The sequence below is a fragment of the Rhinichthys klamathensis genome, unplaced genomic scaffold (genome assembly GCF_029890125.1).
Source record: "Rhinichthys klamathensis goyatoka isolate OS25496 unplaced genomic scaffold, OSU_Roscu_1.1 h1tg000054l_1, whole genome shotgun sequence".
Taxonomy (NCBI): Eukaryota; Metazoa; Chordata; class Actinopteri; order Cypriniformes; family Leuciscidae; genus Rhinichthys; species Rhinichthys klamathensis.
This window is the reverse complement of record NW_026606599.1, coordinates 1,754,029-1,775,334: the sequence shown is the minus strand read 5'-3', so window position 1 is coordinate 1,775,334 and position 21,306 is coordinate 1,754,029. Positions and strand designations below refer to the sequence as shown.

The 21,306-nt window shown below is 47.8% G+C and overlaps 1 protein-coding gene across 2 annotated transcripts in view; it reads right to left on the bottom strand.

Moving 5' to 3' along the window:
- Positions 1 to 331: 331 nt before the first annotated feature.
- glg1a (golgi glycoprotein 1a) overlaps positions 332 to 21,306 on the bottom strand; it is a 48,745-nt gene continuing 27,770 nt past the window's right edge. Inside the window, exons 14-28 of one of the 2 annotated variants that reach the window (XM_056248312.1) lie at positions 18,827 to 18,913; positions 18,654 to 18,716; positions 17,010 to 17,123; positions 16,833 to 16,921; positions 16,627 to 16,744; positions 12,093 to 12,185; positions 11,860 to 11,997; positions 11,072 to 11,195; positions 8,342 to 8,484; positions 7,680 to 7,781; positions 4,504 to 4,611; positions 3,463 to 3,583; positions 3,280 to 3,386; positions 2,242 to 2,405; positions 332 to 692 (exon numbers count right to left, since the gene is read on the bottom strand). In XM_056248312.1, the coding sequence (XP_056104287.1) occupies positions 626 to 692; positions 2,242 to 2,405; positions 3,280 to 3,386; positions 3,463 to 3,583; positions 4,504 to 4,611; positions 7,680 to 7,781; positions 8,342 to 8,484; positions 11,072 to 11,195; positions 11,860 to 11,997; positions 12,093 to 12,185; positions 16,627 to 16,744; positions 16,833 to 16,921; positions 17,010 to 17,123; positions 18,654 to 18,716; positions 18,827 to 18,913 (1,638 nt within the window). In that variant the 3' untranslated portion in view covers positions 332 to 625. The remainder of the gene's footprint in view (positions 693 to 2,241; positions 2,406 to 3,279; positions 3,387 to 3,462; positions 3,584 to 4,503; positions 4,612 to 7,679; positions 7,782 to 8,341; positions 8,485 to 11,071; positions 11,196 to 11,859; positions 11,998 to 12,092; positions 12,186 to 16,626; positions 16,745 to 16,832; positions 16,922 to 17,009; positions 17,124 to 18,653; positions 18,717 to 18,826; positions 18,914 to 21,306) is intronic. The other variant, XM_056248313.1, reaches the window with a different exon arrangement.

Below are 21,306 nucleotides of genomic sequence, written 5' to 3'. Positions count from 1 at the left end.
CAAATCTTTTTTTTTTTTTTTTAAGTATCTGATCAAGGCGATCAAAATTAAGCTAAATTAGTATTACTATTATTGGTTAAATGCTCAAAAAATGGCTTAGTTTTTATTTCAGGGTGAAATATGAACCAGACACGCATTTATAAATTAAAAATAAGCAAAAGTACCTGTTTATTTCTAATGTCGAGTCCAAACGGACAATGGTCTGAATGAATATGGTACTACTAATACACAAACAGCAGTTTAAGTAATTTGTATCAATATAAACCAATTAAAAACAACTTGATTTACAGGCTGAGGAGATGAAGGACCTGGTTTCCATGCGGCTAGTGGACAAAACTGAACACAACTGAACCGGTAAATGGGAGAAGAATGAAAGCGTAAAGGATTCGGTTTCCGCATGTTTGATCGACCCAGATCACAGTCATAAACTGAAGCGTTGGGAAGCAGGAGTATGAAAAGCACGTGAAGCTAGAAAGACATGGAGCGCAACATCTTTTGATTTAACCAACTTTGCCAATGTGGATACATTCAATGTATGGCCTAGAAATTATTTTGAGAAAATCCATGCAGAAACATACTAAGCACAAGCCATTTGATGCGGTTTGAGTAAAAGTGGCTATTTTTGTTACTGAATAAGAACGTATCCTTTCCTGTCCTTGATTTTAGGAGCAACCGATGGCTGAGCAAGTCTTCTGCAAAGAAAAGAAGAAATGCTAAAGTTAAGGCAGAGTTTGTGAGACCCACAATCCTCCAGTGAAATCATAAAGCTATTTACAGCACAGCATCATGACATGAATTCAGATCATTAATGCACAAACACTAGAACCAAAGTCCACTTTAATGTCATTTTGTACAAAAGCATACAAATATAACAATAATACAAAAGCCAAATTAATTTAAAAGGCAGAGATGCACAGGGACTGTAAGGGTTACGGCTCTATTGCGGTTTTAATAGTATGATGTCACTCCAAAGAGTGAAATTTAGTGTCACTGGGGAACAAATATGGGGGTTTATGCATTAAAGCCTTCAGTGATTCAGGGAAAAGAGTTTCGAAGCTGTGAATCCAGTCAATAACTGGTGTTTAGTTTCAGTACATGAGAAAAAAACTGCATTACAAAAGAAACCGAACAAAAACCAATGGCTGTGAATGGAGAGCCAGTACGCTGAAGCTGAGGCGATGATGGACGGCACTGAGCGTTACATGTTTCCAAACCACAGAAGAGATGGACCGACTGTCAAGAAAGCTCATTTCAAAAATTTGTATGAGAAACAGTGTGTTTAAAACCAACAGTTCCCCCAAAACCGGGCGAGACGTGTCTGCAAACCCACTGACACGAGCCGGGCATCAGAGAGTAATCCACAGATGTGTGTGTGTGTGTGTGAAGCGGTGAACCGTGACTTTGATCGACACACAACTCTTCGTATGGATGTTTTATGTCAATGGAAACATGAATGGAGCGGCTCGTACCACAGCCGGCATGATATAAACACAGTCCAGAACATCCATGTTCTACATCTGGTGGCTCAGTTCAGACCGGTCCTCTGGTGTGTGTGAACCCTTCGGGACACACAAACCCTCCCCTAATGAAATAAACCAAACACATGACAGAACAAGCACATATTTAAAGCCCCGGCTGCCAAGACGAGATGGGGGAAATAACGTCTCCGCAACATGAAGAAAAAGAAACAAGAAGCCCATGATAAAACCAAAAAACATCAGTGCCTGTCACACACACACACACACACACACACACACACACACACGAAACAAGCTCTCTCACTCGGACGGGCAAAGGCACAAACACGCATTCATTCGATCGCTCCATCTTTGTCAATATGCACATCTTCAGTAACTGGCTGTTTCCTAAGACACGGAGGCGCCCTGCGGAGCAAAGGACATCAAGAGCGGGACCTCCTGCGCATCCAAAACATCAACAATAAATAAACAGTTCGGCTGGAGAGCGACAGCAAGTCTCTGGTGTCGGCTGATGAAGCGGTGGAGTCGGGACGTCCGGTGGAAGCGCTCGGGGAAGCAGGAGACGAGGGGGACACGCACAGGAGGGGAAGAGAGTGTGTGGAGCGATTCAAACTGGGTCCCCACGGTGGCACCGTGTAAATGCACACACACACACATACACACACACACACACAGCACGAGTCTGGCCCCCCGTCACCCAGTGTCCTCCCCCGGCCCGGGACGGGGACGAGTGTGTGTCTGGGCCATGGGCGGATCCCTCTACCTGTCCTTCAGCTCCTGCGTCACACGCTTGGTGATGCGGCCGCACAGCAGACCCATGAGGAACAGCAGCAACACACACACCGCGAGCATGCTCAGGATGTAGCCCTTAGCTGGAGACGTGAACACCTGACCCGCCAGGTCAGAGAAGCCTTCTGCTGGAGCCACCTGTGGAGGAGGAGAGCAACAACAGTGTGTGTGTGTGTGTGGAGGAGGAGAGCAACAACAGTGTGTGTGTGTGTGTGGAGGACAAGAGCAACAACAGTGTGTGTGTGTGTGTGGAGGACAAGAGCAACAACAGTGTGTGTGTGTGTGGAGGACAAGAGCAACAACAGTGTGTGTGTGTGTGGAGGACAAGAGCAACAACAGTGTGTGTGTGTGTGGGGGACAAGAGCAACAACAGTGTGTGTGTGTGTGGAGGACAAGAGCAACAACAGTGTGTGTGTGTGTGGAGGACAAGAGCAACAACAGTGTGTGTGTGTGTGTGTGTGTGTGTGGAGGACAAGAGCAACAACAGTGTGTGTGTGTGTGTGTGGAGGACAAGAGCAACAACAGTGTGTGTGTGTGTGTGTGTGGAGGACAAGAGCAACAACAGTGTGTGTGTGTGTGGGGGACAAGAGCAACAACAGTGTGTGTGTGTGTGTGGAGGACAAGAGCAACAACAGTGTGTGTGTGTGTGTGGAGGACAAGAGCAACAACAGTGTGTGTGTGTGTGTGGAGGACAAGAGCAACAACAGTGTGTGTGTGTGGGGGACAAGAGCAACAACAGTGTGTGTGTGTGGGGGACAAGAGCAACAACAGTGTGTGTGTGTGGGGGACAAGAGCAACAACAGTGTGTGTGTGTGGGGGACAAGAGCAACAACAGTGTGTGTGTGTGTGGGGGAAACTGCTCAAACTGCACTCGGGTGCAGTGTGTGTGTGTGTGTGTGTGTGTGTGTGTGTGTGTGTGTGTGTGTGTGTGTGTGTGTGGGGGGGACTGCTCAAACTGCACTCGGGTGCAGTGTGTGTGTGTGTGTGTGTGTGTGTGTGTGTGATAGCTCACCTTCGCAGCGTAACTCCACATGTCGATGCGGTCCTGTAGCCTCTTCTTGCACTCGGGCTGGAGTCTCACACGCTTGTCCTGCAGCGCCTCCATCAGACAGGACATCTCTGCACACACACACACACGCAGGGATTAGCATCTACACACTTCACTCAGCGCCCGATCCCTGCCAGCATGACTCACGTCGTCCTCGTCCCGGCGGGATCGCAGCACACTGGTGCTTAATGTCCAGCGCACAGGCTGTGTGAAGAACCGGATCCACGAAGATATCAGCCTTGCTCTCCTTCAGGATGTTCAGCACCTCCTGCAGCGTCACACACACACACACACACACCATCTCATTAGGTGGATAACACTGGATGTGCATAAACACTAAAATGTGCATTAAAAAAGTATGTGCTCAATTGAGGCGGATCTGATAAGATGACATGCGCATACACACATTTACCACATAAAAAAATTAAAAAAACACACACACGAGTGTGTTCCCGAACACCAGCATGCGGACGCCAGAGAACACGACAGCGTTTACTGTGTTTCGCCTGGCGCTCGACACACACTCGTTTATGGAGGGAGAACAGCCGATTGCAGAAACTTACAGTCATTACTGATATTCTGCACCAATATCCCAGGAAGAGGCAATTTTGTTCTATTGAACGCGGGGCTTTTTCACACATATAATGCAACATTTCCAACTTTGCACGCAAGTTAAAGGTGCAGTGTGTAATATATAGGAGGATCTCCGGACAGAAATGCAATATCATACACATAACTATGTTTTCAGTGGTGTGTAAAGATTAGCTTAGAATGAGCCATCTCTCTACACACACACACACCGCGGGTCCACTTACATCGACATGTTTCTACGGTGGCCCTGAGCGGACAAACGCGTTTCATCACTGTGTTGTTCTGCGTGTAAAGAAGCTGCTAAAGTCAGCGAGTAAAACACTGACACAATGATGAACAACTCACAATAATATTCGCAATAACATCGTTTTACTGTATAATTAAGTAAAGCTAATTTCTTAATCTTCGTAAAGAATCCTCATTGCTGAACTGGCTACTCTCTGCTGTCTCAGACGATGACATCACTTCCTGTCGGCCACCGTAACTTCTGCTGGGTGCGATTCACCGCTAGATGCCGCTAAACATCACACACTGCACCTGTAAGTCACATCTGCGGATGGAAACCGCTAGTGAAGACTGAAAGTGGAGCAGCCGAACCTTCTTACAGCCCTCGTGGTTGATCTTCAGCAGGTTATACTTTAAACACTCCTCCACCTGACCCGTCTGCTCCTGCGCCGCCACCTCCTCCGCACAGAGCCGCGGGATCTGCACACACACACACACACACACACACACACACACACACACACGAGTGAATCAGGAGCAGAGCACGTGTGTGTAGGTCAGGTTAAGGTGTGTAAGGTGTGTGTTCACCTCCTCACTGGAGCTGTGTGTGTAAGGTGTGTGTGTGTGTGTGTGTGTGTGTGTGTGTGTGTGTGTGTGTGTGTGTGTGTGTGTGTGTGTAAGGTGTGTAAGGTGTGTAAGGTGTGTGTTCACCTCCTCACTGCACTGGAGCTGCAGCTGTGGGTGTCAGGTGTGTGTGTGTGTGTGTGTGTTCACCTCCTCACTGCACTGGAGCTGCAGCTGTGGGTGTCAGGTGTGTGTGTGTGTGTGTGTGTGTGTGTTCACCTCCTCACTGCACTGGAGCTGCAGCTGTGGGTGTCAGGTGTGTGTGTAAGGTGTGTGTGTGTGTTCACCTCCTCACTGCACTGGAGCTGCAGCTGTGGGTGTCAGGTGTGTGTAAGGTGTGTGTGTGTGTGTGTTCACCTCCTCACTGCACTGGAGCTGCAGCTGTGGGTGTCAGGTGTGTGTGTGTGTGTGTGTTCACCTCCTCACTGCACTGGAGCTGCAGCTGTGGGTGTAAGGTGTGTGTGTGTGTGTGTGTGTTCACCTCCTCACTGCACTGGAGCTGCAGCTGTGGGTGTAAGGTGTGTGTGTGTGTGTTCACCTCCTCACTGCACTGGAGCTGCAGCTGTGGGTGTCAGGTGTGTGTGTGTGTGTGTGTTCACCTCCTCACTGCACTGGAGCTGCAGCTGTGGGTGTAAGGTGTGTGTGTGTGTGTGTGTGTGTGTGTTCACCTCCTCACTGCACTGGAGCTGCAGCTGTGGGTGTCAGGTGTGTGTAAGGTGTGTGTGTGTGTGTGTGTGTGTTCACCTCCTCACTGCACTGGAGCTGCAGCTGTGGGTGTCAGGTGTGTGTGTGTGTGTGTGTGTGTGTGTGTGTGTGTTCACCTCCTCACTGCACTGGAGCTGCAGCTGTGGCTGTCAGGTGTGTGTGTAAGGTGTGTGTGTGTGTGTGTGTGTGTTCACCTCCTCACTGCACTGGAGCTGCAGCTGTGGGTGTCAGGTGTGTGTGTGTAAGGTGTGTGTTCACCTCCTCACTGCACTTGAGCTGCAGCTGTGGGTGTCAGGTGTGTGTGTGTGTGTGTGTGTGTGTGTGTGTGTGTATGTGTGTGTGTATGTGTGTTCACCTCCTCACTGCACTGGAGCTGCAGCTGTGGGTGTCAGGTGTGTGTGTGTGTGTGTGTGTAAGGTGTGTGTGTTCACCTCCTCACTGCAATGGAGCTGCAGCTGTGGGTGTCAGGTGTGTGTGTGTGTGTGTTCACCTCCTCACTGCACTGGAGCTGCAGCTGTGGGTGTCAGGTGTGTGTGTAAGGTGTGTGCGTGTGTTCACCTCCTCACTGCACTGGAGCTGCAGCTGTGGGTGTCAGGTGTGTGTAAGGTGTGTGTGTGTGTGTGTGTTCACCTCCTCACTGCACTGGAGCTGCAGCTGTGGGTGTCAGGTGTGTGTGTGTGTGTGTGTGTTCACCTCCTCACTGCACTGGAGCTGCAGCTGTGGGTGTCAGGTGTGTGTGTAAGGTGTGTGTGTGTTCACCTCCTCACTGCACTGGAGCTGCAGCTGTGGGTGTCAGGTGTGTGTGTGTGTGTGTGTTCACCTCCTCACTGCACTGGAGCTGCAGCTGTGGGTGTCAGGTGTGTGTAAGGTGTGTGTGTGTGTGTGTGTGTGAGTGTTCACCTCCTCACTGCACTTGAGCTGCAGCTGTGGGTGTCAGGTGTGTGTGTGTGTGTGTGTGTGTGTGTGTGTGTGTGTGTGTATGTGTGTTCACCTCCTCACTGCACTGGAGCTGCAGCTGTGGGTGTCAGGTGTGTGTGTGTGTGTAAGGTGTGTGTGTTCACCTCCTCACTGCACTGGAGCTGCAGCTGTGGGTGTCAGGTGTGTGTGTGTGTGTGTGTGTGTGTGTGTGTTCACCTCCTCACTGCACTGGAGCTGCAGCTGTGGGTGTCAGGTGTGTGTGTGTGTGTAAGGTGTGTGTGTTCACCTCCTCACTGCACTGGAGCTGCAGCTGTGGGTGTCAGGTGTGTGTGTGTGTGTGTGTTCACCTCCTCACTGCACTGGAGCTGCAGCTGTGGGTGTCAGGTGTGTGTGTGTGTGTGTGTGTGTGTGTGTGTTTCACCTCCTCACTGCACTGGAGCTGCAGCTGTGTGTGTCAGGTGTGTGTGTAAGGTGTGTGTGTGTGTTCACCTCCTCACTGCACTGGAGCTGCAGCTGTGGGTGTCAGGTGTGTGTGTGTGTGTGTGTGTGTGTGTTCACCTCCTCACTGCACTGGAGCTGCAGCTGTGGGTGTCAGGTGTGTGTGTGTGTGTGTGTGTGTGTGTTCACCTCCTCACTGCACTGGAGCTGCAGCTGTGGGTGTCAGGTGTGTGTGTGTGTGTGTGTTCACCTCCTCACTGCACTGGAGCTGCAGCTGTGGGTGTCAGGTGTGTGTGTGTGTGTGTGTTCACCTCCTCACTGCACTGGAGCTGCAGCTGTGGGTGTCAGGTGTGTGTGTGTGTGTGTGTGTGTGTGTGTGTGTTCACCTCCTCACTGCACTGGAGCTGCAGCTGTGGGTGTCAGGTGTGTGTGTGTGTGTGTGTGTTCACCTCCTCACTGCACTGGAGCTGCAGCTGTGGGTGTCAGGTGTGTGTGTGTGTGTGTGTGTGTTCACCTCCTCACTGCACTGGAGCTGCAGCTGTGTGTGTGTGTGTGTGTTCACCTCCTCACTGCACTGGAGCTGCAGCTGTGGGTGTCAGGTGTGTGTGTGTGTGTTCACCTCCTCACTGCACTGGAGCTGCAGCTGTGGGTGTCAGGTGTGTGTGTGTGTGTGTGTTCACCTCCTCACTGCACTGGAGCTGCAGCTGTGGGTGTCAGGTGTGTGTGTGTGTGTGTGTTCACCTCCTCACTGCACTGGAGCTGCAGCTGTGGGTGTCAGGTGTGTGTGTGTGTGTTCACCTCCTCACTGCACTGGAGCTGCAGCTGTGGGTGTCAGGTGTGTGTGTGTGTGTGTGTGTGTTCACCTCCTCACTGCACTGGAGCTGCAGCTGTGGGTCGAGCCTGTAGTCGAGCGCTGACTCCTGCAGAATCACACTGATCTGACCCTCACAGTCCGGAGAGAGACGCTGCACACACACACACACACACACTTATATGAGTCCTGCTCAGTGTTGGGTAAGTTACTATAAAAAGGTAATTGATTACTAGTTACTAATTACTTCCTAAATCCAATCTCAACCAGCTGAATAATACAAGGATAGACATGAAATGTTTTAATTCTTTCAAATGGATACTCTAAAACTGCATGAATTACGCTGAAACTGACCAATCACTGCAAAGGTCATAAACACAACATCAGACAACACATTTTGATGTTAAACCCACTATTGTGTTAAATTGAGATCGGACTGTGTAAACTAGAACAATTCTCAGCATTTCACACGACGGCTAACTCGTGCGAGTGTGTGTGAGCTCGTATGATTCAGTAAACGCATCGCCGTGAGATCGACACACAGCATTAGCTCTATTACAGCAGAACTCACTCAAACTACAGAACAATTCAGAGTAATCCCTGACTTTACTTTTCGAGGGAAAAGTAATGAAGCTACAGTATCTAATTGCTCAGTAACTAGTTCCACTAACACTGGTGTCACACACACACACACACACACACACACACACACACCTGGTCTGCGTATTTGAGCTTGAGGCAGGAGATGACCTGGCCCTCCAGCTCGTTGTCGTCTTTGGCCTTGTTGAGGATGTTCTGGCAGAACTTGGGGATGTCCGCTTTACAGGCCTTCCTCAGCACTGGGTTCAGGCGATAGTCTACAGCAGCAGAGACACGTTACGGAGAGCATCGGACACGGACACACACTGACGTCTCAGTGCACTTTACACCAATAATGACACAAATTCAAATTGCGACACTCAAAGATGACGATTTCAACCCGTTCTAAAGCATGGTGGGAAAAATAATAATGAACATACATTACAGTTTCATCCCATCTCTGTCAAACTCAACCATGTCTGTGTGTGTGTGTGTGTGTGTGTGTGGGGGGTAATACTTTTTTTTTTTTTTTTTAAACACGCAATCACAAATAAAAATGTATGCTCTACACGAATCCGACGAGCGTTCTGTGTAGACTGCCATCTTGTGGCGACGCCATTACTGAGCTGTTACCGTATGTAAACAAACCTCCGTGATAACCATAGACTGTGGTGATAACGCACCCTCGATGACAGCTACAGCCAGCCTAATGACTTGTTGGGTTGATGTACAGTGGCCTCCAGTCACAGATGAAGGTACAAACGATCTTACAGATTATTTATGAAAATAGCTTGGCAAGCTAGCTAGGCTAACGTTAGCTAACGAGGAAACTATAAAAAGATCTGTCCATTTGGCAACAATAAATGAATGAATGACATCAAATAAACGAATTCATGTTTTTCATTTGTGTCCATTACTGATCTCATTTTCACATTGCAAAAGGCAAGGGTAAGGTACAGCTAGAAAGTCTACATAATATCGACCATAGTGTTTTTAAACCATGGAAAGAGGTCAATATAACAGCAGGAGAACAATTATAACGTTACATTTAGCTCAGGAAAGCCATTTAATGACCATAGCATGTTAATTGAATAGAAAAAAATAGCTAGAGAGGAGATTTTGCTGAGCACTATATTACATATTTATTATATTTTTTACTTATGTTATTAAATAATTGTTATAATAACAAAAACTGCATTATATTTAATTTAATTTGTTATTTAAAAAAAATTCTGTCACAGTCAAGCAAATCAAACATTAACAACAGACCTAACAGTAATGTTACTAACGTCACTGCCCCGATGCGCCCTTTACTGCCGCCACTGAAACCATTTAAACCGGAACATGTTTTCCCACTCGACATTATAAAAGTTGTAACGTTAGTGACAGTCGTAACTCGCGGGCTGTTTATTCCAGTGGACGCAAGTTGCAACTAAAACAATAGGAGGCAATGGCGCAACGCTACCCAGCAACAGCTCAGTAATGGCGCCCGCTTAGTTCCGGTAGTTTCGCCGGATTCGTCTATTGTGATGGTCAAAACATTTGCTAGCCTAACTACACAATTGTATCAAGTTTAGTGACAGCATGGGGCACTGATTGGTATAGGCTACTGATTTTGTTATTGCTTGATACAAATTTTACAATTTCAATTTAATTCTTGTGGTTTTATTCCAATCTTGATTCAGTTAGGATACATATTATAAGGTACAGTAGATGCATGATAATGTTTCTCAAGAAGGATAATCTCAGCTAATGCTGTAGACACACAGAGCCCTGTCTGCTGGAATCATTAACGGTTAAAAACAACAACTCAAATTAAATATAGGCTTAATGAGGTTATTACAACTTTATAATATTTTAATGAGAAGTAAAAAAAAAAAAAGTAATGCACATATTTAGCAAAATACTAATTTATACTAATACTAAATATATTATAAAATAAAAAAATGTCTAGCCAACTTGCGGTGTGTTAGTGTGGCGAGAGTGTGTGTGAAGTGTGTGAGCCTCGCGCTGAATGCAGCTCGGACTATATTAGCATATTCATTAGATTTACTTAACCTGTTAGTAATGTCTTGATTATTTAATGCATGTTTAACTTGTTCTCATGACAAATTTATTTATTACAGCCAGTGTGTGAATGATATTTCAAAAATGAACTGGAGTAGGAAATTAACTTTGTAATTAGATTTAGAAGTTAATGCAAACTCTGCCTTGTGCAATTTACAATATGTTTTTTGTTTTTGAGTGTTGATTATATCTAAAAATAAATAGCAACTAAATTTAATAATTTGGGCTCTGTTGTTAATTTCAACCTTTAATATCGTAATGTGTAATTAAGGGCTCTCCATATAGTTTACAGCATTAGCTAAGATAGATTTTATCCTTAAGAAAATTATATTATAATTTATATAAACACGTACACGTAAAAAAAAAAACCTGTTTAATTAAAAAACAGAGGCATTTTGTGTTTAGTTCCCCCCGCTGTACGAGCCGTGACTTCAATCCCGAGGTGCGTACCGAATGAACAGTCGTGTGTGTGTGCCGTTACACCCCCAGCTCACACACACTATACTCTGGTGAATAATGCAGCAGTGTGACTCCAGCACAGCAGGGGGCAGCATCGCTCCTGAGTCTTCTAGAGTATAGTGTGTGTGTGCCGTTACACCCCTAGCACACACACACACACACACTATACTCTGGTGAATAATGCAGCAGTGTGACTCCAGCACAGCAGGGGGCAGCATCGCTCCTGAGTCTTCTAGAGTATTGTGTGTGTGTGCTGGGGGATTCGCCAGATCCGCGAGTGATTGAAGAAACGCTCTCCTGTGTGTGTGTGTGTGTGTGTGTGTGTGTGTGTGTGTGTACCTGTGTTCTGGGTGATCTGTCTCTTCGTGATCATCTGTTTGCATTTAGGGTCCATGGTCTCGCTGTTCTTGTTTTGTTTCAGACACTGTAACATGTTCTTCGCATCAGTCTCGCTGCAGAAACGCTGAAGGACACACAACACAGTTAACAATTTCAAACAATTACAAGCCATCATTCAATTGTAATGTCTTATACATTTTATTCAATAACGCTGCAGAAACCGTTATGAGTTGGGTAGAGAAAGATCTATAGTAACATGTAAACCATAAAATGACTGTAAATAACAATTTAAACTTAAGTTAATCTTTTTTTTACCAAACATTTCAGCCTTTAAATCAATTTAAATTAAAAGTGACTATAGTTATATTCATTAAAAAACTGATAAATACCATATCCTAAATGTTTAGATTGTTTGAATGCGTATTAGGCCACATCACGATTTCGGCTGTTCAGACTGTTCTACATTTTGCTGGCCTGGAACTGTATCTGCGATGTGTTGTGCTGAGGATGAGTTTGTGTTGTGCTGAGGATGAGTTTGTGTTGTGCTGAGGATGAGTTTGTGTTGTGCTGAGGATGAGTTTGTGTTGTGCTGAGGATGAGTTTGTGTTGTTGTGAGGATGAGTTTGTGTTGCTGTGAGGATGAGTTTGTGTTGTGTTGTGTTGTGTTGTGTTGTGTTGTGTTGTGTTGTGTTGTGCAGTGAGGAAGAGGCTGTGAGGTTGTGTAGTGCTGTGAGGATGAGGTTGTGTAGTGTTGTGTAGTGTTGTGCAGTGAGGAAGAGGCTGGTCACCCGGATCATCTGCTTGCAGACCCTCATGAGCTGGAAGTCGAGCTCAGGGTCCATCATCTCGGTCTCCTGCAGCCGGAACACCTTCTGATGGCACTGCTGGGTCAGGTGCTTCTTGCTCTCCTTCAGACACTCGATCACCTGACCACACACACACACACACACACACACACAAACACACATATGAGTATGTGGTTGCAGGTATAGTGATGATGATGAAGAAGATGAAGGTTTACCTGAGCGTTCCCGAACACCACGTTCTGGCAGTGCTGCTTGATGTCCTGACGACAGCTCTCGTACAGATCCGGCTCCAGACGAATGTCCTCCGACTGACACACACACACACACACACACACACACATCAGAGCTCTGACCGCACACTTCACACCATTATATCTGTTCAAATGTGTTTTATAGGGCCCTATGAAATGAGTTTTATTTTTTCACTAATTCAATTTTCTGTTTAGTAATCAAAATGCATATCTAATTAAATTAATTCATGAAACAAACAATTTAACAACAATTTATTAAAAGTTTAACAAATTACGTTTAGGGCTCTATTTTTCCAAATTCTGTGTTTTCTGTTTAAATTTCTGTCCTTTTCTCTTCATTTCATTTCTATGAAATGTTTTTTTTTCTGTGTTGTGCATTTAAATTTTTCCTGGCAATCAGGCATAAAACATTAATTTAATTTATCTTTTAATCATGAAATTAAACTTTTTTTGTCAAAGTTGTGTCACAAAATTGTGATTATTCCTTACAAAATAATGTTTTAATAATAATAAACTATTATTAGTGCTAATATTATTATTACTTTGAGACGTAGCTAAACTTTACTGTACAACAGAAATATAATTCTGTCATAATTTCTTGAAGTTAAAACGAACTTTTATTTTGACAGGTTGCCGTGAAGAGCTTTCTGAGAGTGTTTTTGTCAAAAAATGTAAAAATTCGATTTGGCGCTCGCTCCGCCTCCAGTGTGGACATCACTGATATAATGGGTTCGGCTGTCGTTTGTGGCATGGCGCTCGCGTGCGGTGTCGCGTGTGCGGTGTCGCGCGTGCGGTGTCGTGTCCCGCTGCAGCGGTCAAGCGGTCTCAGCGGTGAGCGGCTCAATATGTGCCAGCGGAGGCATGAGTCTGTTGGATGTTGCTTTAACGCTACGTTATCACCTGGTGAGACGCTATCAAGTAAATAAAATATGTGTCCCCGTCTTTTACTCACAACGAGCTTATACTCGTTTGCTAGGTTAGCTAGCTAGCCATGTTTCACAGCTTGTCAGTGTAGCGGAAGCTAATGTGTGCGCATCTCACGTGTCTGAAGACCTCATGACTGAGTGAAGGGCTGGCTGTGTCTCTACAGTGACCTGGGTCGCATTAGCAAACAATGGAGCGCGCTCTGCTGGACAAACTACGCAGTTACACTACTTACAAGCATTGATCCGCGTTATATGTTCTGTAAAAAAAAAAAAAAATCACATCGGCGGCACATATGCGTCATATACGCCGACATTGCTATATCTGCGACAGGCTCATATCGGCCGGTAAGCCTCTAATAAAGTGACTGGAGAATGTTTTTGTCAAAATTTACAAATTCTATGAATTTCCAAATTATACAGTAAATTGTTTTTATGACTGGATTCCGCGTCGCCGCAATCACAGGGCTCTAGTATTTTTTTAGGGAAGGACTACACGCCTGCGCATATATATTCAAACACCCATACCTATAGAATGAACTCTTAAATGGTTAGTTCACCCAAAAATGAAAAACATGCTTCAAAACATTCTAACTAACCCACTGATGTCACATGGACTACTTTGATGATGTCTTTATTTCCTTTCTGGACAAGGACAGTATACCGTACATACATTTACAATGGAGGGACAGAAAGCTCTCGGACTAAATCTAAAATATCTTAAACTGTGTACCGAAGATGAACGGAGGTTTTACGGGCTTGGGACGACATGAGGGAGAGTCATTAATGACATCATTTTCATTTTTGGGTGAACTAACCATTTAATACGCATGTGCACGCCATCAGTGTTCTCACAGGTTCGAGATTTTAAAGTTTGCGTAGAGAGAACTTAAGAGTTTTCTGTTAGAACGGTGTCATGTGGGCGGCCCGAGTTAATAACTAATGATCGTTGCGACTTTACAGCAGCTCTAGGATAAAGTTATTGTCCAGATAAAGCCAAAACAAACTCTGTTACTTTGATTTCCTATAATCTCTGTAAAGCCGCTTTGGAACGATGTCCATTGCTAACAACGCTGTGTAAATGAAGACGACTGGAATAGCTGGAGACGGGACTGGACTAGCTGGAGACTGGACTGGACTAGCGGGAGACGGGACTGGACTAGCTGGAGACGGGACTGGACTAGCTGGAGACTGGACTGGACTAGCGGGAGATGGGACTGGACTAGCGGGAGACGGGACTGGACTAGCTGGAGACGGGACGGGACTAGCTGGAGACGGGACGGGACTAGCTGGAGACGGGACGGGACTAGCTGGAGACGGGACGGGACGGGACTAGCTGGAGACTGGACTGGACGGGACTAGCTGGAGACTGGACTGGACGAGACTAGCTGGAGACTGGACTGGACGGGACTAGCTGGAGACTGGACTGGACGGGACTAGCTGGAGACTGGACTGGACTAGCTGGAGACGGGACTAGCTGGAGACGGGTAGCTGGAGACGGGACTAGCTGGAGACGGGACGGGACTAGCTGGAGACGGGACGGGACTAGCTGGAGACGGGACGGGACTAGCTGGAGACGGGTAGCTGGAGACGGGACGGGACTAGCTGGAGACGAGACGGGACGGGACTAGCTGGAGACTGGACGGGAATAGCTGGAGACGGGAAGGGACTAGCTGGAGACGGGAAGGGACTAGCTGGAGACGGGAAGGGACTAGCTGGAGACGGGGAGGGACTAGCTGGAGACTGGACTGGACTAGCTGGAGACTGGACGGGACTAGCTGGAGACTGGACGGGACTAGCTGGAGACGGGATGGGACTAGCTGGAGACGGGACGGGACTAGCTGGAGACGGGACGGGACTAGCTGGAGACTGGACGGGACGGGACTAGCTGGAGACTGGACGGGACGGGACTAGCTGGAGACTGGACGGGACGGGACTAGCTGGAGACTGGACGGGACGGGACTAGCTGGAGACTGGACGGGACGGGACTAGCTGGAGACTGGACGGGACGGGACTAGCTGGAGACTGGACTGGACGGGACTAGCTGGAGACTGGACTAGACGGGACTAGCTGGAGACTGGACTGGACGGGACTAGCTGGAGACTGGACTGGACGGGACTAGCTGGAGACGGGAAGGGACTAGCTGGAGACGGGAAGGGACTAGCTGGAGACGAGACGGGACTAGCTGGAGACTGGACGGGACTAGCTGGAGACTGGACGGGACTAGCTGGAGACTGGACGGGACTAGCTGGAGACTGGACGGGACTAGCTGGAGACGGGACTAGCTGGAGACTGGACGGGACGGGACTAGCTGGAGACTGGACGGGACGGGACTAGCTGGAGACTGGACGGGACGGGACTAGCTGGAGACTGGACTGGACGGGACTAGCTGGAGACTGGACTAGACGGGACTAGCTGGAGACTGGACTGGACGGGACTAGCTGGAGACTGGACTGGACGGGACTAGCTGGAGACGGGAAGGGACTAGCTGGAGACGGGAAGGGACTAGCTGGAGACGAGACGGGACTAGCTGGAGACTGGACTAGCTGGAGACTGGACGGGACTAGCTGGAGACTGGACGGGACTAGCTGGAGACGGGACTAGCTGGAGACTGGACGGGACTAGCTGGAGACTGGACGGGACTAGCTGGAGACGGGACGGGACTAGCTGGAGACGGGACGGGACTAGCTGGAGACGGGACGGGACTAGCTGGAGACGGGACGGGACTAGCTGGAGACGGGACGGGACTAGCTGGAGACGGGACGGGACTAGCTGGAGACGGGACGGGACTAGCTGGAGACGGGACGGGACTAGCTGGAGACGGGACGCGACTAGCTGGTCGACTGGACGCGACTAGCTGGAGACTGGACGCGACTAGCTGGAGACTGGACGCGACTAGCTGGAGACTGGACGCGACTAGCTGGAGACTGGACGCGACTAGCTGGAGACTGGACGGGACTAGCTGGAGACTGGACGGGACTAGCTGGAGACGGGACGGGACTAGCTGGAGACGAGACGGGACGGGACTAGCTGGAGACGAGACGGGACGGGACTAGCTGGAGACGAGACGGGACGGGACTAGCTGGAGACGAGACGGGACGGGACTAGCTGGAGACGAGACGGGACGGGACTAGCTGGAGACGAGACGGGACGGGACTAGCTGGAGACGAGACGGGACGGGACTAGCTGGAGACGAGACGGGACGGGACTAGCTGGAGACAAGACGGGACGGGACTAGCTGGAGACGAGACGGGACGGGACTAGCTGGAGACGGGACGGGACTAGCTGGAGACGGGACGGGACTAGCTGGAGACGGGACGGGGCTAGCTGGAGACGGGACGGGGCTAGCTGGAGACGGGACGGGACTAGCTGGAGACTGGACGGGACTAGCTGGAGACTGGACGGGACTAGCTGGAGACTGGACGGGACTAGCTGGAGACTGGACGGGACTAGCTGGAGACGGGACGGGACTAGCTGGAGACTGGACTGGACTAGCTGGAGACGGGACGGGACTAGCTGGAGACGGGACGGGACTAGCTGGAGACGGGACTAGGAGACGTGACGACGGCACTGACCATCTCCAGCTCCTCCACGCGCAGCTGCTTCCGGCACTTCATGGAGACGCGCTGCTCTTTCACCTCCTGCAGCGTGTCGTTCCTCACTGTGGTACTCAGACAGATCACCACATCCACCCTGAGGACACACACACACACACACAGCATCAGGACCTTCCCAGCATGCTTCAGTGTTCCCCAACACATCCGCCATGCGATGTGCTCACTTCTTCTTGATGTTGGGACACAGTTTGAGCACGTCCTCCTTGCAGGCCATCTTGAACTTGTAGGAGAAGCGGAAGTCCTTCATCTGGATCTGAGGATGAGGAGGAGAAACGGGCAGGTGACAGAGCTGTAGTAACATAAGGAGAGAGAGAGAGCGAGTGTGTGATCGGCAGACGCACCAGCTGGAAGTGTGTGACTCCCACCGCACACTTCTCATTCATTTCCTTCTGGTGTTTATTGGCAACGAGACACTCCATCAGGTCCCCGGTGTCGATCTGGTTATCAGCCACGTCCTGCGAGACACAGAAGAAGAAGATGATGATGATGATGAAGAAGAATCCTCCTCTCTAACGGAGCTCATGGAGGAGATCCAGGCAGACGATTAAGTCAAATTTTATTTCTTAACAGCACAATCAAATAATAAATGAAGAGTAAAATTAATTCATGCATAATCAGGATTATACATTTAAATAAAGAAACATAAATGAAGAGTTTTAAATGAAGTAGCTCAAAAATGTAATGATTTTTTTTGTTAATGTTGGTCATAAATTGGCTGGTAATGTTCCTATAGGAACTGGCGAACCCCTGGATTATATATCAGGACATTTCCCTATTATCTCTATTTTTGAGTCTCCTGAGATACAGGAAATAAGTGAAATTATTGATGAATTAAAAATATCTTCAGCGGGTCATGATAATATTTCTGTGTTTGTTGTCAAACAGGTGAAAATGCTCAATATTTCACATTGTTTCTCTCTTTGAAACCAGGCATTGTGGCAGAAGATTATATAGCAAAGGTTATTCCTCTGTTTAAAGCGGATGATCATGTTTAACAGCTGTAGACCGATATCTATTCTGCCATGTTTATCAAAAAGTTTAGAGAAAATTGTATATAAACTGATGACTATAGGAGATTTGAATCAAGATGAGAAGAATCAGTGTTTCCGTCAATCGCTCTGCTTCACTGATGGACGGGGTCATTACCCTGCTCTGGAAAACCGTGATTGACAGGCAGTATTTATATAGATCCGTCAAAGCTTTTGATACAGTTAATGAATTCATTTTATTGGAAAAGCTGTATAAATATGGTTAGCATGATATTACATACAAATGGTTTTCTGCCTCTCCCTGCACAGTATTTGAATTGTATTTTCTTGCTCTTATTGTATATATTTAACATTTGTGCAAATACAATTAAACTAAACTAAAGTCCACGGATAGACTGACCAGATATTAATCTCTATTATACAGTTGCTTATTGGATCTGAGCCAAGTTCCTCTTCTCAAAGTGTATCGCATCGGAGCAGACACACAACACACACACATATCTCTGTGTGTCATGTCTTCACACTCTGACACCGTGTCCTAACTACACGCGACGCCGCGACACGCGATAAGGTATCTTTTCCATGTTAATCAGAGTTTTTGTCCTAACAAGACGCAACGGCGACACGCGAAGTTTCTAATTTAGAAATGGTTCCTATTTCTGCAACGCCGCGGCTGACAGATCCGCCCACATTATTTATTTTTAGTTAAAAATAGGTCACTGTGCCACAAGCGATAATGGATAATTTACCTCAGATTTTAAAAGCATATAATATAGCGTTCAAACTGAATTCTATGCAAACATACAACTGTACTTCATAACAAAATTAGTCAATGAGTATATTTTGTTACTGTTTTGATTTTTAATAATGTTATTTCTTGATTTGATTATGTCCTTACCCATTTCCAATTTAAGATCTAAATGATTAAACGATAAAACATAAGCCAGAAATGTGTTTTTTCTTCCTCTGCTTCATCAGTAGCGATCGGACACTCACGTGACAGTAGGACTGGATCACAGGCTCACAGGCACGGATCAACAGCGCCTCGATCTGAATGTCCTGGAAAAGCAGACGCGCAGAAGTCAGTGCAAACACACGTCTCACTCGCAACAGCAACACTATACACACACATCAGAGATAAACGGCAGGACAACAGCATCTTTCTGTACCTCGGACTCCAGTTCTGTGAGGTTCCCCACCACATCCCTGCATTCAGGGATCAGATCCTCCAAGTGATCCTGCAGGCACTCCAATTCCTGACACACACACAGTGAGTACGGTTCATGTCTGTGAATTTAACATTCAAGCCGTTTCCACAGATGGCATCATCAGTGAATAAAGAGCATCTGCTGGTGTCCCGTGAGTCTCTGTGGAGCATTACTGCACCCTCTACACCGAGTCATCACTCGCATGCGATTCCACAAGAGCCGACTGAACACGCCTAACTCCATTACTGTCGACTACTGCAGTTCACTGGCCACTGGCTAACAAGAGCCAAAACATTAGTTTAGCACAGATATAATTTAAACATTCAAGCGCAGGAAGACGTGAAAGAGAACTCGGGTGCGCTGTGTAGTGGATCAGTGTAGGGGATCAGTGTAGTGGATCAGTGTAGTGGATCAGTGTAGTGGATCAGTGTAGTGGATCAGTGTAGTGGATCAGTGTAGGGGATCAGTGCAGTGGATCAGTGCAGTGGATCAGTGCAGTGGATCAGTGTAGGGGATCAGTGTAGGGGATCAGTGCAGTGGATCAGTGTAGTGGATCAGTGTAGTGGATCAGTGTAGTGGATCAGTGTAGTGGATCAGTGTAGTGGATCAGTGCAGTGGATCAGTGCAGTGGATCAGTGCAGTGGATCAGTGCAGTGGATCAGTGTAGTGGATCAGTGCAGTGGATCAGTGTAGTGGATCAGTGTAGTGGATCAGTGTAGGGGATCAGTGCAGTGGATCAGTGCAGTGGATCAGTGCAGTGGATCAGTGCAGTGGATCAGTGCAGTGGATCAGTGCAGTGGATCAGTGCAGTGGATCAGTGTAGGGGATCAGTGCAGTGGATCAGTGTAGGGGATCAGTGCAGTGGATCAGTGTAGTGGATCAGTGTAGGGGATCAGTGCAGTGGATCAGTGTAGTGGATCAGTGCAGTGGATCAGTGTAGTGGATCAGTGTAGTGGATCAGTGTAGTGGATCAGTGTAGTGGATCAGTGCAGTGGATCAGTGTAGTGGATCAGTGTAGTGGATCAGTGCAGTGGATCAGTGTAGTGGATCAGTGTAGTGGATCAGTGTAGTGGATCAGTGTAGTGGATCAGTGCAGTGGATCAGTGTAGTGGATCAGTGCAGTGGATCAGTGTAGTGGATCAGTGCAGTGGATCAGTGTAGTGGATCAGTGCAGTGGATCAGTGTAGTGGATCAGTGCAGTGGATCAGTGTAGTGGATCAGTGTAGTGGATCAGTGCAGTGGATCAGTGCAGTGGATCAGTGCAGTGGATCAGTGTAGTGGATCAGTGTAGGGGATCAGTGCAGTGGATCAGTGTAGTGGATCAGTGTAGTGGATCAGTGCAGTGGATCAGTGTAGTGGATCAGTGTAGTGGATCAGTGCAGTGGATCAGTGTAGTGGATCAGTGTAGTGGATCAGTGCAGTGGATCAGTGCAGTGGATCAGTGCAGGGGATCAGTGCAGTGGATCAGTGTAGTGGATCAGTGCAGTGGATCAGTGCAGTGGATCAGTGTAGGGGATCAGTGCAGTGGATCAGTGTAGTGGATCAGTGTAGGGGATCAGTGCAGTGGATCAGTGCAGTGGATCAGTGCAGTGGATCAGTGTAGTGGATCAGTGTAGGGGATCAGTGCAGTGGATCAGTGCAGTGGATCAGTGTAGTGGATCAGTGCAGTGGATCAGTGCAGTGGATCAGTGTAGGGGATCAGTGCAGTGGATCAGTGTAGTGGATCAGTGTAGGGGATCAGTGCAGTGGATCAGTGCAGTGGATCAGTGTAGTGGATCAGTGTAGGGGATCAGTGTAGTGGATCAGTGTAGGGGATCAGTGCAGTGGATCAGTGTAGGGGATCAGTGTAGTGGATCAGTGCAGTGGATCAGTGTAGTGGATCAGTGCAGTGGATCAGTGTAGGGGATCAGTGCAGTGGATCAGTACAGGGGATCAGTGCAGTGGATCAGTGTAGTGGATCAGTGTAGGGGATCAGTGTAGTGGATCAGTGTAGGGGATCAGTGCAGTGGATCAGTGTAGTGGATCAGTGCAGTGGATCAGTGCAGGGGATCAGTGTAGGGGATCAGTGTAGTGGATCAGTACAGGGGATCAGTGCAGTGGATCAGTGTAGTGGATCAGTGTAGGGGATCAGTGTAGTGGATCAGTGTAGGGGATCAGTGCAGTGGATCAGTGTAGTGGATCAGTGTAGGGGATCAGTGTAGTGGATCAGTGTAGGGGATCAGTGCAGTGGATCAGTGAAGTGGATCAGTGTAGTGGATCAGTGTAGGGGATCAGTGTAGTGGATCAGTGTAGGGGATCAGTGCAGTGGATCAGTGTAGGGGATCAGTGTAGTGGATCAGTGCAGTGGATCAGTGTAGTGGATCAGTGCAGTGGATCAGTGTAGGGGATCAGTGCAGTGGATCAGTGTAGGGGATCAGTGTAGTGGATCAGTGCAGTGGATC